This window comes from Manis javanica, chromosome 18 (genome assembly GCF_040802235.1).
Source record: "Manis javanica isolate MJ-LG chromosome 18, MJ_LKY, whole genome shotgun sequence".
Lineage (NCBI taxonomy): Eukaryota > Metazoa > Chordata > Mammalia > Pholidota > Manidae > Manis > Manis javanica.
In genome coordinates this window covers 9,100,726-9,114,664 of record NC_133173.1, presented here as the reverse complement: position 1 = coordinate 9,114,664, position 13,939 = coordinate 9,100,726, and the positions used below count along the sequence as shown (strand labels likewise).

The window sequence follows — 13,939 nt, the reverse complement described above, 5'->3', positions numbered from 1 at the left end:
ACCAGCACCCTCAAAGGCAGACAGGGCTCAGGAGCCCCAAAGCAGGTGGGGGGATTCAGCCCATGGCTCCTGGGCTTAGGGTGAGCAAGGAGTGGGCCGGCCAGACCCGCACAGGTGGGTAGGGAGACTTCAAGCTGGGCCCTGTAGAGGAGGAGGATGGGGAAGAGGGACCCCCAGATAGGAAGCCTGAGAGGCTCAGGGTCCAACAAGGAGCTGGTGCTAGGGTGTCAGTGGGGTCTCAGCTGGGTCACTGTGGTCCGGAGATGGTCATGGCTTCCCCAGGTGGGGGACAAGCCTTCTTGGCAATCATGGACATAATCTAGCTGCTATGGACCCCCCTCCATTTGCATGGAGGCTGGAGTCATTCAACCAATTCACAAGTTACATTTTGTGCACACCTGCCATGCACCAGCCCCCTGCCAAGTGTTTGAAGCAAGTACTGACCTATCATAGTGAAACGCCCCTCCAGCCATCTGCTTGGGTTCGGGAGGCTCAAAGCCGAGGCTCCATCAGAGGAGCTTGGTGAGCACAGCTGCCAGGGGGCCCTTGAGCCAGGGCTGGGGACCTGGATCACAAGGAACCAAACGCCAAGGTGTGCAGGGCCAGGGCCCCCCTCTCCCTGGGGCATTGCAGGACAAGGCCAGTATCTGCCTTGGGGAGTTTACTAACCATCCGGAGCTGAATCCCTAAGGCAAGTGCCCATGGCCTCCTCTCACTGGGCATCCCTCCCATTGGTCTAACACTGCGATACAAGCCATTCTCCTTCTCTCTCCCTTCCTTCCCTGCACAGGCGTGTGTAGGAGCATCCCTCACACGTCCAGACCTGGTCCAGATCTTAGGGATACCTTCATTTATTCCACACACACTTAACTAGGCCCTAGGAGGTGTCATGGAAACAGTGGGTGACTGTGCCCACCCTCCCGACACCATCTGCTCAGAAGCAGGCGATGCTCGAGTTACACAGTGTGACAGCCCAGCAGGGAAGGGATGTGGAACGGTGAGGGAGTGGCACGTCACTGGGCCCCCTCGCTGACCCTGAGCCTGTCCCACGTGCCTCCTCATCTACAACCTGGGGAAGGAATGGGACTGGTTCACAGGGCTGTTGGGTGCAAAGGCACTTGGATGACAGTAGGAGAAGCCATTGAGTGAGACGGTGACAGATTTGGCCCTTCGAGGCGGGAGAAGCTGAGTCAGAATGTGAGTTGTACCACTTCCTAGCTGTGTGATCTTGGGTGGGCATGTTACAGAAAGTCTTTGAGCCTCAAGATCCTCAACTGAAAAATGGGGATAAATCCTACCCTATGGTGTTTCATGAGGACTAAACCTTTAAAAAGACAATAAAGCAATAGTCCTGGAGCCTGTAACTTTCTATAGATGGTGGCTTCTGCCCACAGGCACATTGCATGGTCTGTTTCACTGACTCCTGAGTGTAGGTCATGACCAGCTCAAGGTCCTAAAACACACATAACACACAGACCCCTTTTCGGGGCTGAGATTGTTCCAGGCCTTCCATGGCTGGAGTTAGTTTTGTTATTCATGAGGTCAAGTATAAATTCTTTGTGTTATAATTCCTTTCAAGTATAAAATCAAGACACCTTTATTAATTAAACCCAAACAAAACTACAAAACCAATACAACTCAAGCCAACACATTAAAGTCACAGTGATACTGCTTTGCGGGCACTAAGCAGGCCATCTCCATGACACCGGCAGGGACTGTGCAGGCCCAGGCTCCTCCCAGGTGCCCGTCATGGGCACCAGGCAATCGCTTCATTCCCCTCTGGTTTTCATTCTTAGACTCTTGAGACCTGCCGGGCGTGTGCCCCCATCCACCCTGGTACAGAGCACAGACCCCTGGACACCAGTATAACCCAAAAGTCCTGGGTTCTTTTTTCTCTCCCACCTTTCCAAATGATCCAGGATTTGCTGAAGCTGATTTTAAAAGAAGTTCCTTAAGAATGAAAACATTTTTAAAACTTCCTAAATTCCTCCAATTTTCTTCCTAAAAACTATCCGCCCCATCATACATCTGTTTGATGTTTCCCAAGTTTGGGAAACACTGAACTAGCTCACAGTCAGACGGGAATTAGCGAACCTGGCTCATGTTGGTCACAGAGATTTCATCCCCAGCCTCTCAGAGGATCGGGGGAGGGACACGGTATTGTCTTGACCTCAGGACAGGTCACCAGGCCAGGACAGGTCGCCTGTGCACCAGCAGCCTAGGGAATGGGCCACAGTAATGATGGTTCATCCTGCATTTAGCATGAGCTTAGCACGTGCCAGGCACTGCTGCCCCATCCATTGGGTAGTACTGTCCCTCCACCAGAAGGTGAACCCCTGACCCCAGGTCACAGAGGTCAGTCAGGCACACAGCCCGACTTGAAGATGGACACTGTCACCGGTGCCCATGCTCCTGGCCCAGCTGCTACGAGGGCTCTGAATCTTCCTTCTGGACCTGGGGGTCCCTCTTCTGTGAGGCTGTTCAGGTCTCCACCCTGATGTGGCCACCTTCATACTTTCTGCCACCTCCCTCCTGGCACAGAGAGCCCCTCCCCAGTGAAGGAATGGATACTCTAGCAATGTCACAATGCTCAGTAAGCTGCCTCCACTTACTATTTGCCCTGGGCCTCTAAGGCTGCATCTCCCTTCCAATAGGCGTCCTGAAGGTTCCGGACCTTCCCACAATCCAGCAAATGCAGAGGTAACACCCAGCATGCTGGGGTTCCTTTAGGACCTGTTCCACAAGGCAGAACTGACTTCTAATTTTGTTAAATATGCCCCTGGTCAAGAGGGCCTGCTGCCTGGGACCTGAATTCTTTCCAAACCCCAGCCTGAGCACCCAGAGACGGTAGCACCCCCCCTTACCATACCCCCATCTCTGGGCACTTCAAGACAGAGAGCCCCTTGCCCAGCACATACCTGGCCTGTGCTGAGGGGGGCTCAGAGCCCCAGGGGGAGCCCCTGTCTGCTGGGGCAGACAGCTATGACAGCGTGGAGTCACCAGAGTGCGCCAGGGCCTCTCACAGCATCTATGGGCCCAGGGAAGGGACAGACGGGTGCGACCTGACAGCAGGGTCAGCAAAGGCAGCTCAGTGGAAACAGCTTTTATTGGATCTTGAAGATGAACAGGATTCAGCTGGCAGCTCGAGGTGATGGAGGAGGGGAGGGGGGCAGCCTAGCAGCAGAGCTCTGCCTCTGAGATCTAGGTGGCAAGGGCAGTCTGGGCTGACCCAGAGAGAAAGCTCAGTATGGCCCGCAGGGGCAGGGCATAGAGGGCCTTGGACCCCAACCAGGGCGCTCAGAGTTCAGGTGAGGTGACAGGGAGCAGCAGAGCGAGGCTGGGGGGATGGGAGGGAGGAGTGGCTGGGCCGGGCAGGAGCGGAGAAGCCTGTGGATCCCCTAAGTGGCTGCAGGTGAGGGTGAAGCAGGACTGCCCTTCAGCCACGGGCCAGAGAGCCTGCCGGACTGGCCGGGCCCCTAGGAGGCTGGGCCCCCGCTGGTCAGTGCTGTCCCTGGGCCTCTCCTGCAGCTTCTCCGCACTGCTCTTCCCTGTCTCCATCACACTTGGGCAGGGACAATGTGGCTCCACGTGTCTGGCTCCTGTGTGAGCTCCTCCGCCAAGGGAGTGGCCGCTGGGCTGGGGAAGGACAGCTGAGCCCGCGCCGGGGCTGGGTCCAGGTGGTGCCCGCGAGGCAGGCTGTTTGTGGAAGTCTGCTGCCCTCTGCAGGACAGTTCTAGAACCTCATTCACTCTAGGCCCTCCATCAGGGCCCAAGCACAACAGAGGATCCATGTGGGGTGCTAGAGGTCTCAGGATGTCACGGTGATAATGACAGGTGCCCAGCCCAAAAGATGTATCACCTCAGTAACCTCACTCACCGCCCACCCCCAACAGCCTGGCAAAGGGGTCTCATTGTCCGAATTTGGTAGCTGAGGCTTGAGGAAGCTGCTTCCTCTCCTGGTTCAGATGGTTCCAGTCCCTGCTGGGCCTTCCTCCTGGGGCTTCATCTTCCCCTAGAGCAAGCCCTTGTCCTGGGTTCCTCCAGCAAGCTGGGCTGCAAGAGGGGCGGCTCTGAGGGTCTCACCAGCTCTGGAGTAGGGCTGCTGGGGGGCAATGCTAAGCCAGGTTGGCCCTCCAGACCCAGAAAATTCTATCCTCAATTACCCCCAACCTCCCCCTCCTCGGCCCCACCCCTCCCAGCCAAGAACTGATGAAGTGTCCCTCTGGGTAGCCCTTAGGGTTTACACACCGTATTTCTGCCGTGTAAGCTCTCATGTAAAAACTACATTAACCCTATAAGCTGCTTCTGTTTGCGAATGAAGATGACAAGGCCATATGCCCAAACTCACACAGGGAGGGACCAAATGGGGACAATGCACTGACTTTCCAGCCCATCCTCTTTAGACCAGCCGGGGCCCCGGACGGCAACCTCAGTGCACATGGTCAGCTTTAGCAACGACAAACCCCTTAGGTCATGTGAGAAACTAAGAAAAAGACATCCAGAACCAACCAGGAAATACTCAGATGTCAAGGGTCGGGTAGGGTTTCCCCCAGCAGCAGCGGGGCAGGCACGGGCCTGCCCGGGGTTTCTACAGAGTAAAGAGCTTTTCTTCGGTTCCACTGCGACTCCTCCCCAGTGTGCAAAGCAGAGTACTAAAGGCCGGTTGGGAGGCAGCATGACCGAGTGGGATTCCAACTGCAAAACGTGCTGGGCAGGGCTGGTACGGACTTCAGTTAGGACGGTGCGGCTGCGGCAGACCTGGTCCTGCTCCTTTAAGAGCTACAGGTCGGAACCCGGAGCCCAGACCGGTCTGGCAAACTGCAGGGACTTGTGTTTCAGTAAGTGACCTTTCTGTTGGCGCTAATTGAGGAGGGCTTGCCCGGATGCCAGACTTGCAAGGCCCCACCAGGGAGGGAGGGAGGGAGCCTGGGCCTGCTGCTTCCAGTAAAAGGCAGGCGTTTTGGCAGCAGTCAGTTTAGAAGCCTTGTTGCTATTGTAAATCATAATAAGCTGATTATTGCAGCACTTGTTCTTAAAGTTTCCCAAAATTGTTCCAGCTGAGTTGTGAGTTGTAACACGAATGTGAGTTGAGTGTTATGTATGGGCAGGAAGAACCCTCACTCTTCTTTGAGTCCCCGACTCAGGAACTACATGCACTACAAGCCCTGGCCTCTCTTTCACAGCACAGGCCGGGCTGAGACCCTGCAGTCCAGTCTCCTGACTGACACTCCTGGGATTTAATCCCTCAACTCTGAGCTGACACGTGGGTTTACTTGGTATCGAGAATTAAGAGCTTCACAAAGATCACAGACTGAGGTCACCTAAGTATTCATAAAACCACTTGGGTCTGGCAAACTTCTCTTAACCCCCATTTAGACAGCATCTCCGCCCACAGGCCATGCCACCCTTCCTCTGTCTGGGCCTTGCAGGAGCTAGGCCTGTCCCCATGCCAAATTGCTAGTTAACATTTGTGTCAGCGTTTCCATTATAAAATGCTTTTTTCCCCAACTTCAAGAATATGTAACCCCACTGTTACTCAAGCTGCAGGCTGGCAGACATGGCTGTTTTTATTTCCTCTGGATAGAGGGGATTACAGGACCCCTGTCTGGACAGGATCAGGTCTTCACAGGCACCTTCCAAGTCTCCCAGGATCCCCCCTGGCATGACCAACATGGGAAATTAAGGGCAGCCGGGAGCCCAGCCACTGCAGCTCCGCCAGCTCATCAAGCGCAAGGACGGAGGCAGCAGACTGGAGCTACTTGGCCAGAGGACACTCAGCTCAGCAATGGCTACACGGCAGACCTCAGAAACCTGCCGGTACCGTCCTGGGCCCAGGGACAAGGGGTGGAAGAACAACGCAGTTTTAAACTCGTCTCCATTTCACAAGCTGTCAAGCAATTTGATGGCCCAGTAACCACGGGGAGATGAGGTGGTGTGTGAACAGTCAGCTCATGCCATTGCAATGCAGCATGTTTGCCCAGTTCTAAAAATCCTTAGTTAACACTTTTTAATATACAAGAATCAAAAGTACAGCAGTTTTACAATGTAGGAAAATTTAATACATACTATATAAACAACATTATTTACATCAGAAATCACTAGGACAGTGGCATTTTTCACAAATATAAATTAATTACTGTTTAGTCAACAGGTTTTAAAAGTCCACAATTTTACAATAAAGAAAAACCATCTGTCCCCCAGATTGGTGAGGCGCAGATGGACTAAAGCAGCCTGGACCCTTGGCCTGGCCCTCCTCGCCTGACACGGCAACCCTCAGACAAGCCAGAAGACCACTGGTGCTGGGCCCTGGCCCCCACTCCTGCTGACTAGTGGATTTTGGTCTCACTGTGTGAGGATTTTCAGTGTCACTGTGTGAATTCTAACTGAACTGCATTTGCACCGCACGTCCTGATGCAACTTCCAGACATCAGGCTAGAAGTTTTGCAGCATGATGTGGTAAGTGTTCTGACTTCCCGTGGAAGGGCTTAAGGAATGACTAGGAGAGGGAGCCCAGGGTCACCAGGCAGGTCAGGCTCTGCGGAGGGCCAGACTCTCTCCTGCCAGCTCTGGCAGACCGCAGTGAGCCTGGGCTTCACCATGACCATTTGCGGGTCTTTTGTATGCCATGTTAATCCTTGTTCTTGTCCAGGTTTGAGGTGGTGCTCACTCCCCTCTTCCTCAACCCTGCCGTTTCTACCCATGTCTTTCAAAGCTCGGCAGGCTCCATGGAATATCCTCCTCACAGATTTCCTGGGGCAGCTTCTCCCACCCACAAGTGAGAGATTTTCTACCTGTGCAAACTTCTGTTTTTGATAAAAGCATACAGTATTCATACTGACTTAGGTCAATGAGGAAATGCCTTTCTCCCAACCCACTCTTCAAACATACTTCAACACCTAGAATAGATGCATTTATGGGGATACTGTAATTTTATAATGAATTTAACACTGATCTGGCTGATACTGCCTTCTGCTACATCATATGGCACTAAAAGTCCCGAATGTGAACAAAAAGTAGTTCCTTTTTCCTCATGGTGAGACATTTTTGGGAATAACTCACATGTCCTATCAACAACTTCAGAGAAAAAAGACCTGGATGAAACGCAGGGCGTCCAGTTCCTCCTCCTGGCCTCCTCTAAGTGGAAGGAAACACCACACCTCCAACAGGATGACGAGGCCTGTCTTCCCCTCGTCCCCTGCCACCCTCACCACCCATCACTTAAAGACCCGGCAAGCCAGCTTAACCTCCTGTTGGGCCTGAGCAACACGACCACAGGGTAGTGTCAGTATTGTCAGCAAGAAGCTGAACCTGTGGTGTCAAGAGGAGAGATGTGATTCACATGTCCCCACGGAGATGTCACAGAGTGTCCTCAGTGGAAAGACTAGCCGGGGGCTCCCCTGCAGCCCTGTGGGCTTTGCTCCAGGAACTCATGGTCCAAACCCAAGGTGACAACCCCAAATACCATGAGGAGATGTAAGGTGGTGTGGGTCCCCCAAGCTTTCAGCACAAGCTGTGAGGACCCAGATTCTCCTCGGGTAGCAAGGGGCGGCAGCCCACCAAGGCCACATCCACTTCCCTTGGGTGTACAGCTCAGGCATTGCTTAGTAAAGGCATTAATGGTGCTGCCAGGATGCCAGCAAGTAAATGGAAATGATTTTACCAAGTCTCCACAGGATAGTTCAGGGAGTCTGACCCTGGGTATGCCCAGTGGAAGGGCTCTCACCAGTTCTGAGCCTGGACACTTACAGGCACAGTGTATGTTCAAGTCAGTTATTCTGTCTCCACGTAGAAAGGCCCTTGAACACTCTAACAATACTGGCTGTATTTAAAATGCATCAATCAGAAGGCCCAGGGTCAGGAAAACGGAGGGAGCCCGCCTAACTGATGCAACCAGCTTGCCTCCCCAGCTCGGGCTCAGTCCGGCTCCAGCGTGGCTCTCACATCTGTGGCCTGGCCACCCTGTCCTTGGGGGCTTCCCACTGTGGGAAAAGTTTCACTTTACTTACCTCCTTCTAAAAGAAACTGAGTTCAACGTTAATATCTCCAACTAACAGTGGAGACCTGTTCACCACAGGTAACTCGTTTTCATCTGTCCACCCACCATGTGAGTGTCAAGAGATGTGTGATTCTGTGTGATCTACTCCTTCAAGCTGTGCAAAGAGAACCTGGAGGCAGCTGCCAACGCTGACCGAGTACAACACTGAAGCCTTCCCCACTCACCGGCACTCCCACAGCCCCGCACTAAAAATCTCACCCCCGTCTAGCACCCCAACTTGGCGCATGCCAGCAACAAGCTGGTCGGCAGGCCTGCCTCCACTTCCCCCTTCTCTCCAGGCCCTGTAGTTTTGCTTCTTATCACAGGAATCAGAAATCCAGCAGGGATTCCAGTTCCCTGGCCATACTACCCCACCCTGCCCCCGCCCTCTCCCCTCATTCAGCTCGTACCCCACCATGTAAGACCCATGCCAACTTCAGTACTGCCTAACTCACAGTACTCAAAAAAGCCAGCTAGATGCATCCTACTTCCCTGGCACAGGGAGCAAAGGAGACCCACTCAAGAGGCCAAACCTCTGAAATGTACAGTGTAGGAAGTTAGTGTTGGTAGGGAAGAGCCACTGTGGGGGTTGCTTCTCTCCCTCTAGCCCCTGCACCACAGGGGACGTAAAAACAAGACCCGATGCATTGTTTTTCCCGAGAACACATGTGAGGGGTATACCTGCTCCACTTCAAGTCCTATGATGAGAGAGACCCCAACCTCCTGTTCCCGCCCGCTCCCCACCAGCAGCATCTGTCACATCACAGCGAACCGAATCACGTGCTGTCCAGCGGGTCCCAGCGGCCTTCATGCAAACTTTCCTTCCTCGACCGCCGCACCAGGTTCAGGGTACACTGACCCTGGCAATAAAACATTCACAGCTCTGAGATCCCTTCCTCTTCCACTGGGGAAACACAGCCCATGAAGCTGGCACACGAAGTCTCTTCTTCCTCCTAGCACGCATCAAAGTGGGAGGCCAGAGCCAGGCAGGAATGGGATGGGTGTCAAAGTGCAGGAGCGGGGACCCAAGTCAAAGCTGGACTGAGCGAAAGGCTCCCACTCCTTGAAGTGCTTTCAGCTGGCGAGCTAGCAGCAGCATGTCCAGAAGCCACTTACTGGTCTAGGTAACTGGTTTCTGTCGGATCAGACCAAAAATATCCAGGTGCTCAATGACTCTTGTTCTCCCTTCTCTCCCATCTGGCCTCTATGTCTTCCGGACATTCCAGTTATAATCTGGGTTGTTTTTCTGTTCTAGTGATCTCTCCAAAGGAGACCTATGATCCAGGGGTGACTTGGAATCATGAGGAGATTTCTGGGAAGGAGGCGAGCGAGGATCTGAGACCGCAGGGTGCAGTGGAGGAAGGGGCTGTTTATATTCCCCCAATTTGTCTGTGTGGAAGGAGCGGTAATGGTCCGAAGGTCCCTGGCCATGGTACCCCATAGGGGGGCGGTGGTCAGACATTCGTCGGAAATCCTGCTGGTGGTAATTCTGGGGCCTAAATTCATCAGATCTCCTCCGCTTGGAGTCATGATGGTGCCTGAAACAGAGAACGCAAGGATCAGCTGAAACACCACAGCAGGCTCCCTCCCCTTCATCACTGGGGTCTTCCTCCTGCGCTATCTGCAACGGCACTTCCCAAGGACTCTGCGGCAAAGCGTACATTACTGGGAATCCAAGAGACAAAAGCAACAACGAAGGGCTATTCTGTACTCATTGGCAGAACGCATCCTGTGGAATGACCTAAGTCTCATCAAGTCTGCGATGAAACCAGAGACACTGGAACCACTGGTGGCTTTATGAGCTCACACTCCCTTCAGAAGAACTGGCAAGATCTGCAACGTGTTCATGTTCCAGAAAGAACCACAGCAATTAATTTATAAGTAACAGGGATTCCAGTTCCCAGACCACACTTCCCCACCCTGCCCCCCACCCACTTAATTTGTAAGTACTTTGTAATCAATTAATTATTAGTAACAGCCAAAAGCCACAACAACCTCAATATTCAACAATACATGAAGGGTTAATTTAATTATTTTTAAAAATTGACTCAATGTGAAGAATATCAAAATTTTTACTTAGGACCATGGTAAACTAATTGTTGTCCTATTAAAAAAGAATCCTTGTAAGTCAACAAAAAGACAAATAATCCAATTCAAATATGAGCAAACGACTTGAATAAATATTTCTCCAAAGAAGATATATAAATGGCCACTAAGCACAAGAAAAGATGTTCAACATCTTTTATGAACATTAATCATTAGGGAAATGCAAATCAAAACCACAATGAGATACTCCTCCACACTCAATAGGATACTTAAAAAAAAGATTATTGGCCAAGATGTGAGAAAACTACAAATCTCATACATTTCTGGTAGGAATATAAAATGGTTCAGCCACTGTGGAAAATAGTTGGGTGGGTCCTAACAAGTGAAACAGAGCACTACATAGGATCAACATTCCACTCCCAGGTAGATGCCCAAAAGGACTGAAAACAGGAATCCAAACAAACACATTTATACCCACGTTCATAGTAGCACCATTCATGACAGCCCAAAGAACCCAAATGTCCATCAACAGATGAAAAGTTTAACAAAATGTGGTATATTATTCAGCCATGAAAACAAATGAAATACTGATGTGTTATAATGGGGATGAGCCTCTACAACACTGTGCTACATGCTCAAAGAAGCCAGTCATCGGAAGCCCCATCTTATATGATTCCTTTTATACAAAATACCCAGAGTAAGTACATTCACAGAATCAGAATACACACTGGTGGTTGTCAGGAGCTGGGGAGATGGTAGAACGGAGAGTGACTGCTTAATGGTTATAGGGTTTTCTTTGGGGCGTTTTGGAACTTGATACAGGTAATGGTCGTACAACACTGTGAATATACTAAATGTCACTGAATTGTTCACTGTAAAATAATTCATTATGTTATGTGAATTTCAATTCAATAAACAAAGAGAGTTGGTGACTTAGGTTCCAGTCAAGATGGGAGTACCAGGGACTGGATTTACCCTCCCACCTGGAAAAACCAGAAAGGGACAAAATGTATGAAACGATGGTTTTCAGGACACTAGATGCCAGGAAACTAAGAACACTGATCCCTGAGGGATGGGAAACTAATGAGATTAGCCTTATAATCACCGAGCTCACAGCCTTCACACAGTTTTTAAGCCTAGGCACAAACTGGGGGGGACCAGAAGGCCTGTGGAGAAGTTCCTGAGCTGAAAGTTAAGGGGTGGAACCAAGGCAGCTGGAGCAGCACAGGCCGCAGAAGAGAGGTCTGCACCTGGAGGTTCCAAAGATCTGCAGCAGGTTCGCCTTTGAGCACTCAGCTGAACAGTGTTCAGAGGGTGCATCTAAGGAAACCACCCACCCAAGGCCAGGGAAAGAACTACCAGGCTAGAGTTGCAGTGCCCTGTGCTCTCAGAGCCAGAACAATGCCTGTTCTCATCAGCCACAGTGAAAAGCCTCCAGATCGAGGGATAACTGGTAGAGTAAAAGTGGGGTCCTTACCTCTGGCGGTGAGGAACAAATCAGCCCTTACCAGAGCACTACTCCAGTTTTGCCTAACAAATCTTAACAGGAAGACCTGAAAGAATCTGTTTGCAAGTGACCTGTATCTCATAACAAAGCTCCAGAATATTTATAGGAACATAGAAATATCCAGCCCTCAAAAGGTATCTGACCAAAAATGATCATACCTGGGAAAAGAACTAGGAACATAAGACTATAATGAGGAGATAAATTAACTGAAGCTGCCCCAGATGACAGAATTAGCAGACACGGATATGAAAACTATTTTAAAACTGTAGTCCAGATTTCAAAGAGCTACAAAGAGACAAGAAAGATTGAAAAAAACAAAACAGAGACCCAAATACAAATTCCAGAGATAACACTACAATATATGAAATGCAAAATATGCTGGATGGGCCTCCAAGCAGGTTAGACATTGAAAAAGAATATATCAGTGAACTTGAAGACACAGCAATAGAGACTATCCAACTGAAACAGAAAAAAAAACATAACTAAAAAAAATAAACAGAGCATTGATCTGAGACAAATTCAAGCAGCCCTAATAGAGGTGTAACTGGAAATCTCCAAAAGAGATGGGAGAGTAGGGGGACAGAAAAAATATTGGTAAACTGGAGAAAATATTAGTCATCAGAAATAATGGCTAAAACCTTTTCCAAATTTGACAGAAATGATAAACACATAGATCCAAGAAGCTTAACAATTCCCAAGTACAAGAAACACAGGAAAAAACACAGCAAAGAATACTGTGATCAAATCCCTAAAGATCAGTGATAAAGAAAAAAAGACACATTATGTATGTAAAGAACAAAAAGATGACAGATTTTTAATCAGAAGCAATAAGGTAGACAGAAGAGGAATGTCTTTAAGGTACTGAAATAATCAATCTAGCTACAAATTTATACCTAGCAAAATTATCTTTCATAAATGAAAGCAAAATAAAGACTTTCTTGGACCTACAAATATTGAACAAATTTATCACCAGCAGAAACACACTGAAACAAATCCTTCAGGCAGAAGAAAAATGACAATACAAGTCTACACAGAGGAATATAGGGCAAATGCCCTCTGGAGCCAGACCAGATAATAGAGAAGAGTGGGGAGTGACTGGCATCAACTGCTCCTAAAGGATACTGCTGCTACTCGACTACAGCTGTTGTGCTAATGCAGGCTAGTGTTACCAGAGCTTTCCAAAGAGAAAGCAGAACATTGGAATGTTTATATGAAATTTTCCATTTTTAAATTCAAGGTGCAGTCTAAACATGTCATAAGCCTACAGAAAACCAAAGCTGCTATGAGATTGAAATACAGTGAAGTCCTGAAATTAGGAAGAAGAGGTAAAACCTCTGTGGCCTTTCTGGTACTTGCTAACTCTATTTAAAATTTTGGCTCACCACAAAATTATATATATTATATAGTTGTACAGAAGGTACAACTTTCAAAGTCTTTGACCCCTAAATAGTGGGGGGTCCTGGAAAGTATGGGCTGGTCCCCGTCTTGGGATCCCTGCTGCCTAGCAGCTGAGGGCCTAACACAGAGCCTAATAATTTTAGTTGCTAACTAATACCTATGGCTGCCTTTCTCTGGATTTCCTCAGAGGAAGGCAGAAAACTCTTTTCCTGCACAAGGGAAATAATAAAACTGCAATTGGCTACCTATGATCCAGAGAATAAAACGTTAAACCTGTAACTTGGCATGAAATGTCCCCCCATTATCCAAGGAATGAATCTTCTGGACAACCCTTCCCAGTGCTTAACCTTGGCCTAGACCTGTGATGCCTACTCCATTTCTCTCTGCTTAGCTGATTCTTCAGAATTACCCGTCTCCTCTCTTCCTCAGTCCTCAGGAAAAATTCAAAACCCCTACTTTCCCCCATCCACTCAACACACAATGTCAGCTGCCTGTACCAAGACACCTTCCCAACACCCTGAAGAGTCTTCATAGCAGACACATCTGGTTAAACTTGAGAGCATGCCTGGCATGATTATGTTCAGTGAGTATGCAATACATACATTTATGTGTATGCTGCTTGTCTTGTCCCCTGCCCACACAACAAAGCTCCTGGCAGAGGTCAGCGTCAGGTGTCTCAGGGCTTCTGCGTACCTGTCATAATAATCTCTGTGTCCCCGGTGGTCTCGGTCACTACTGTACTGATCATAAGGCCTCTTCCTGGACAGGCTGTTGGGCCGGTAGCTCCCAGAACGGTGGGCATCCATGTGTCGCCGGTCCCCATAATGGTGGTCCTTATACCAGTGTTGCTCATACTGATGATGCCTGTCACTACCCCACGGCGGATTGTTGTTACCACCACCATAGCTGAACTTTCTTTCCCTCTGCCAGTCCCCTCGGTCTGTAGGGACAAA

At 49.8% G+C, this 13,939-nt stretch overlaps 1 protein-coding gene across 5 annotated transcripts in view; it reads right to left on the bottom strand.

The window, feature by feature from the left end:
- Positions 1-6,036: 6,036 nt before the first annotated feature.
- Positions 6,037-13,939, bottom strand: part of CHD2 (chromodomain helicase DNA binding protein 2) — a 129,349-nt gene continuing 121,446 nt past the window's right edge. For 4 of the 5 annotated variants that reach the window (XM_037000531.2, XM_073227225.1, XM_037000533.2 and 1 more), the window contains 2 exons: positions 13,680-13,926; positions 6,037-9,573 (listed from right to left, as the gene is read on the bottom strand). In XM_037000531.2, the coding sequence (XP_036856426.1) occupies positions 9,240-9,573; positions 13,680-13,926 (581 nt within the window). In that variant the 3' untranslated portion in view covers positions 6,037-9,239. The remainder of the gene's footprint in view (positions 9,574-13,679; positions 13,927-13,939) is intronic. The other variant, XM_073227224.1, reaches the window with a different exon arrangement.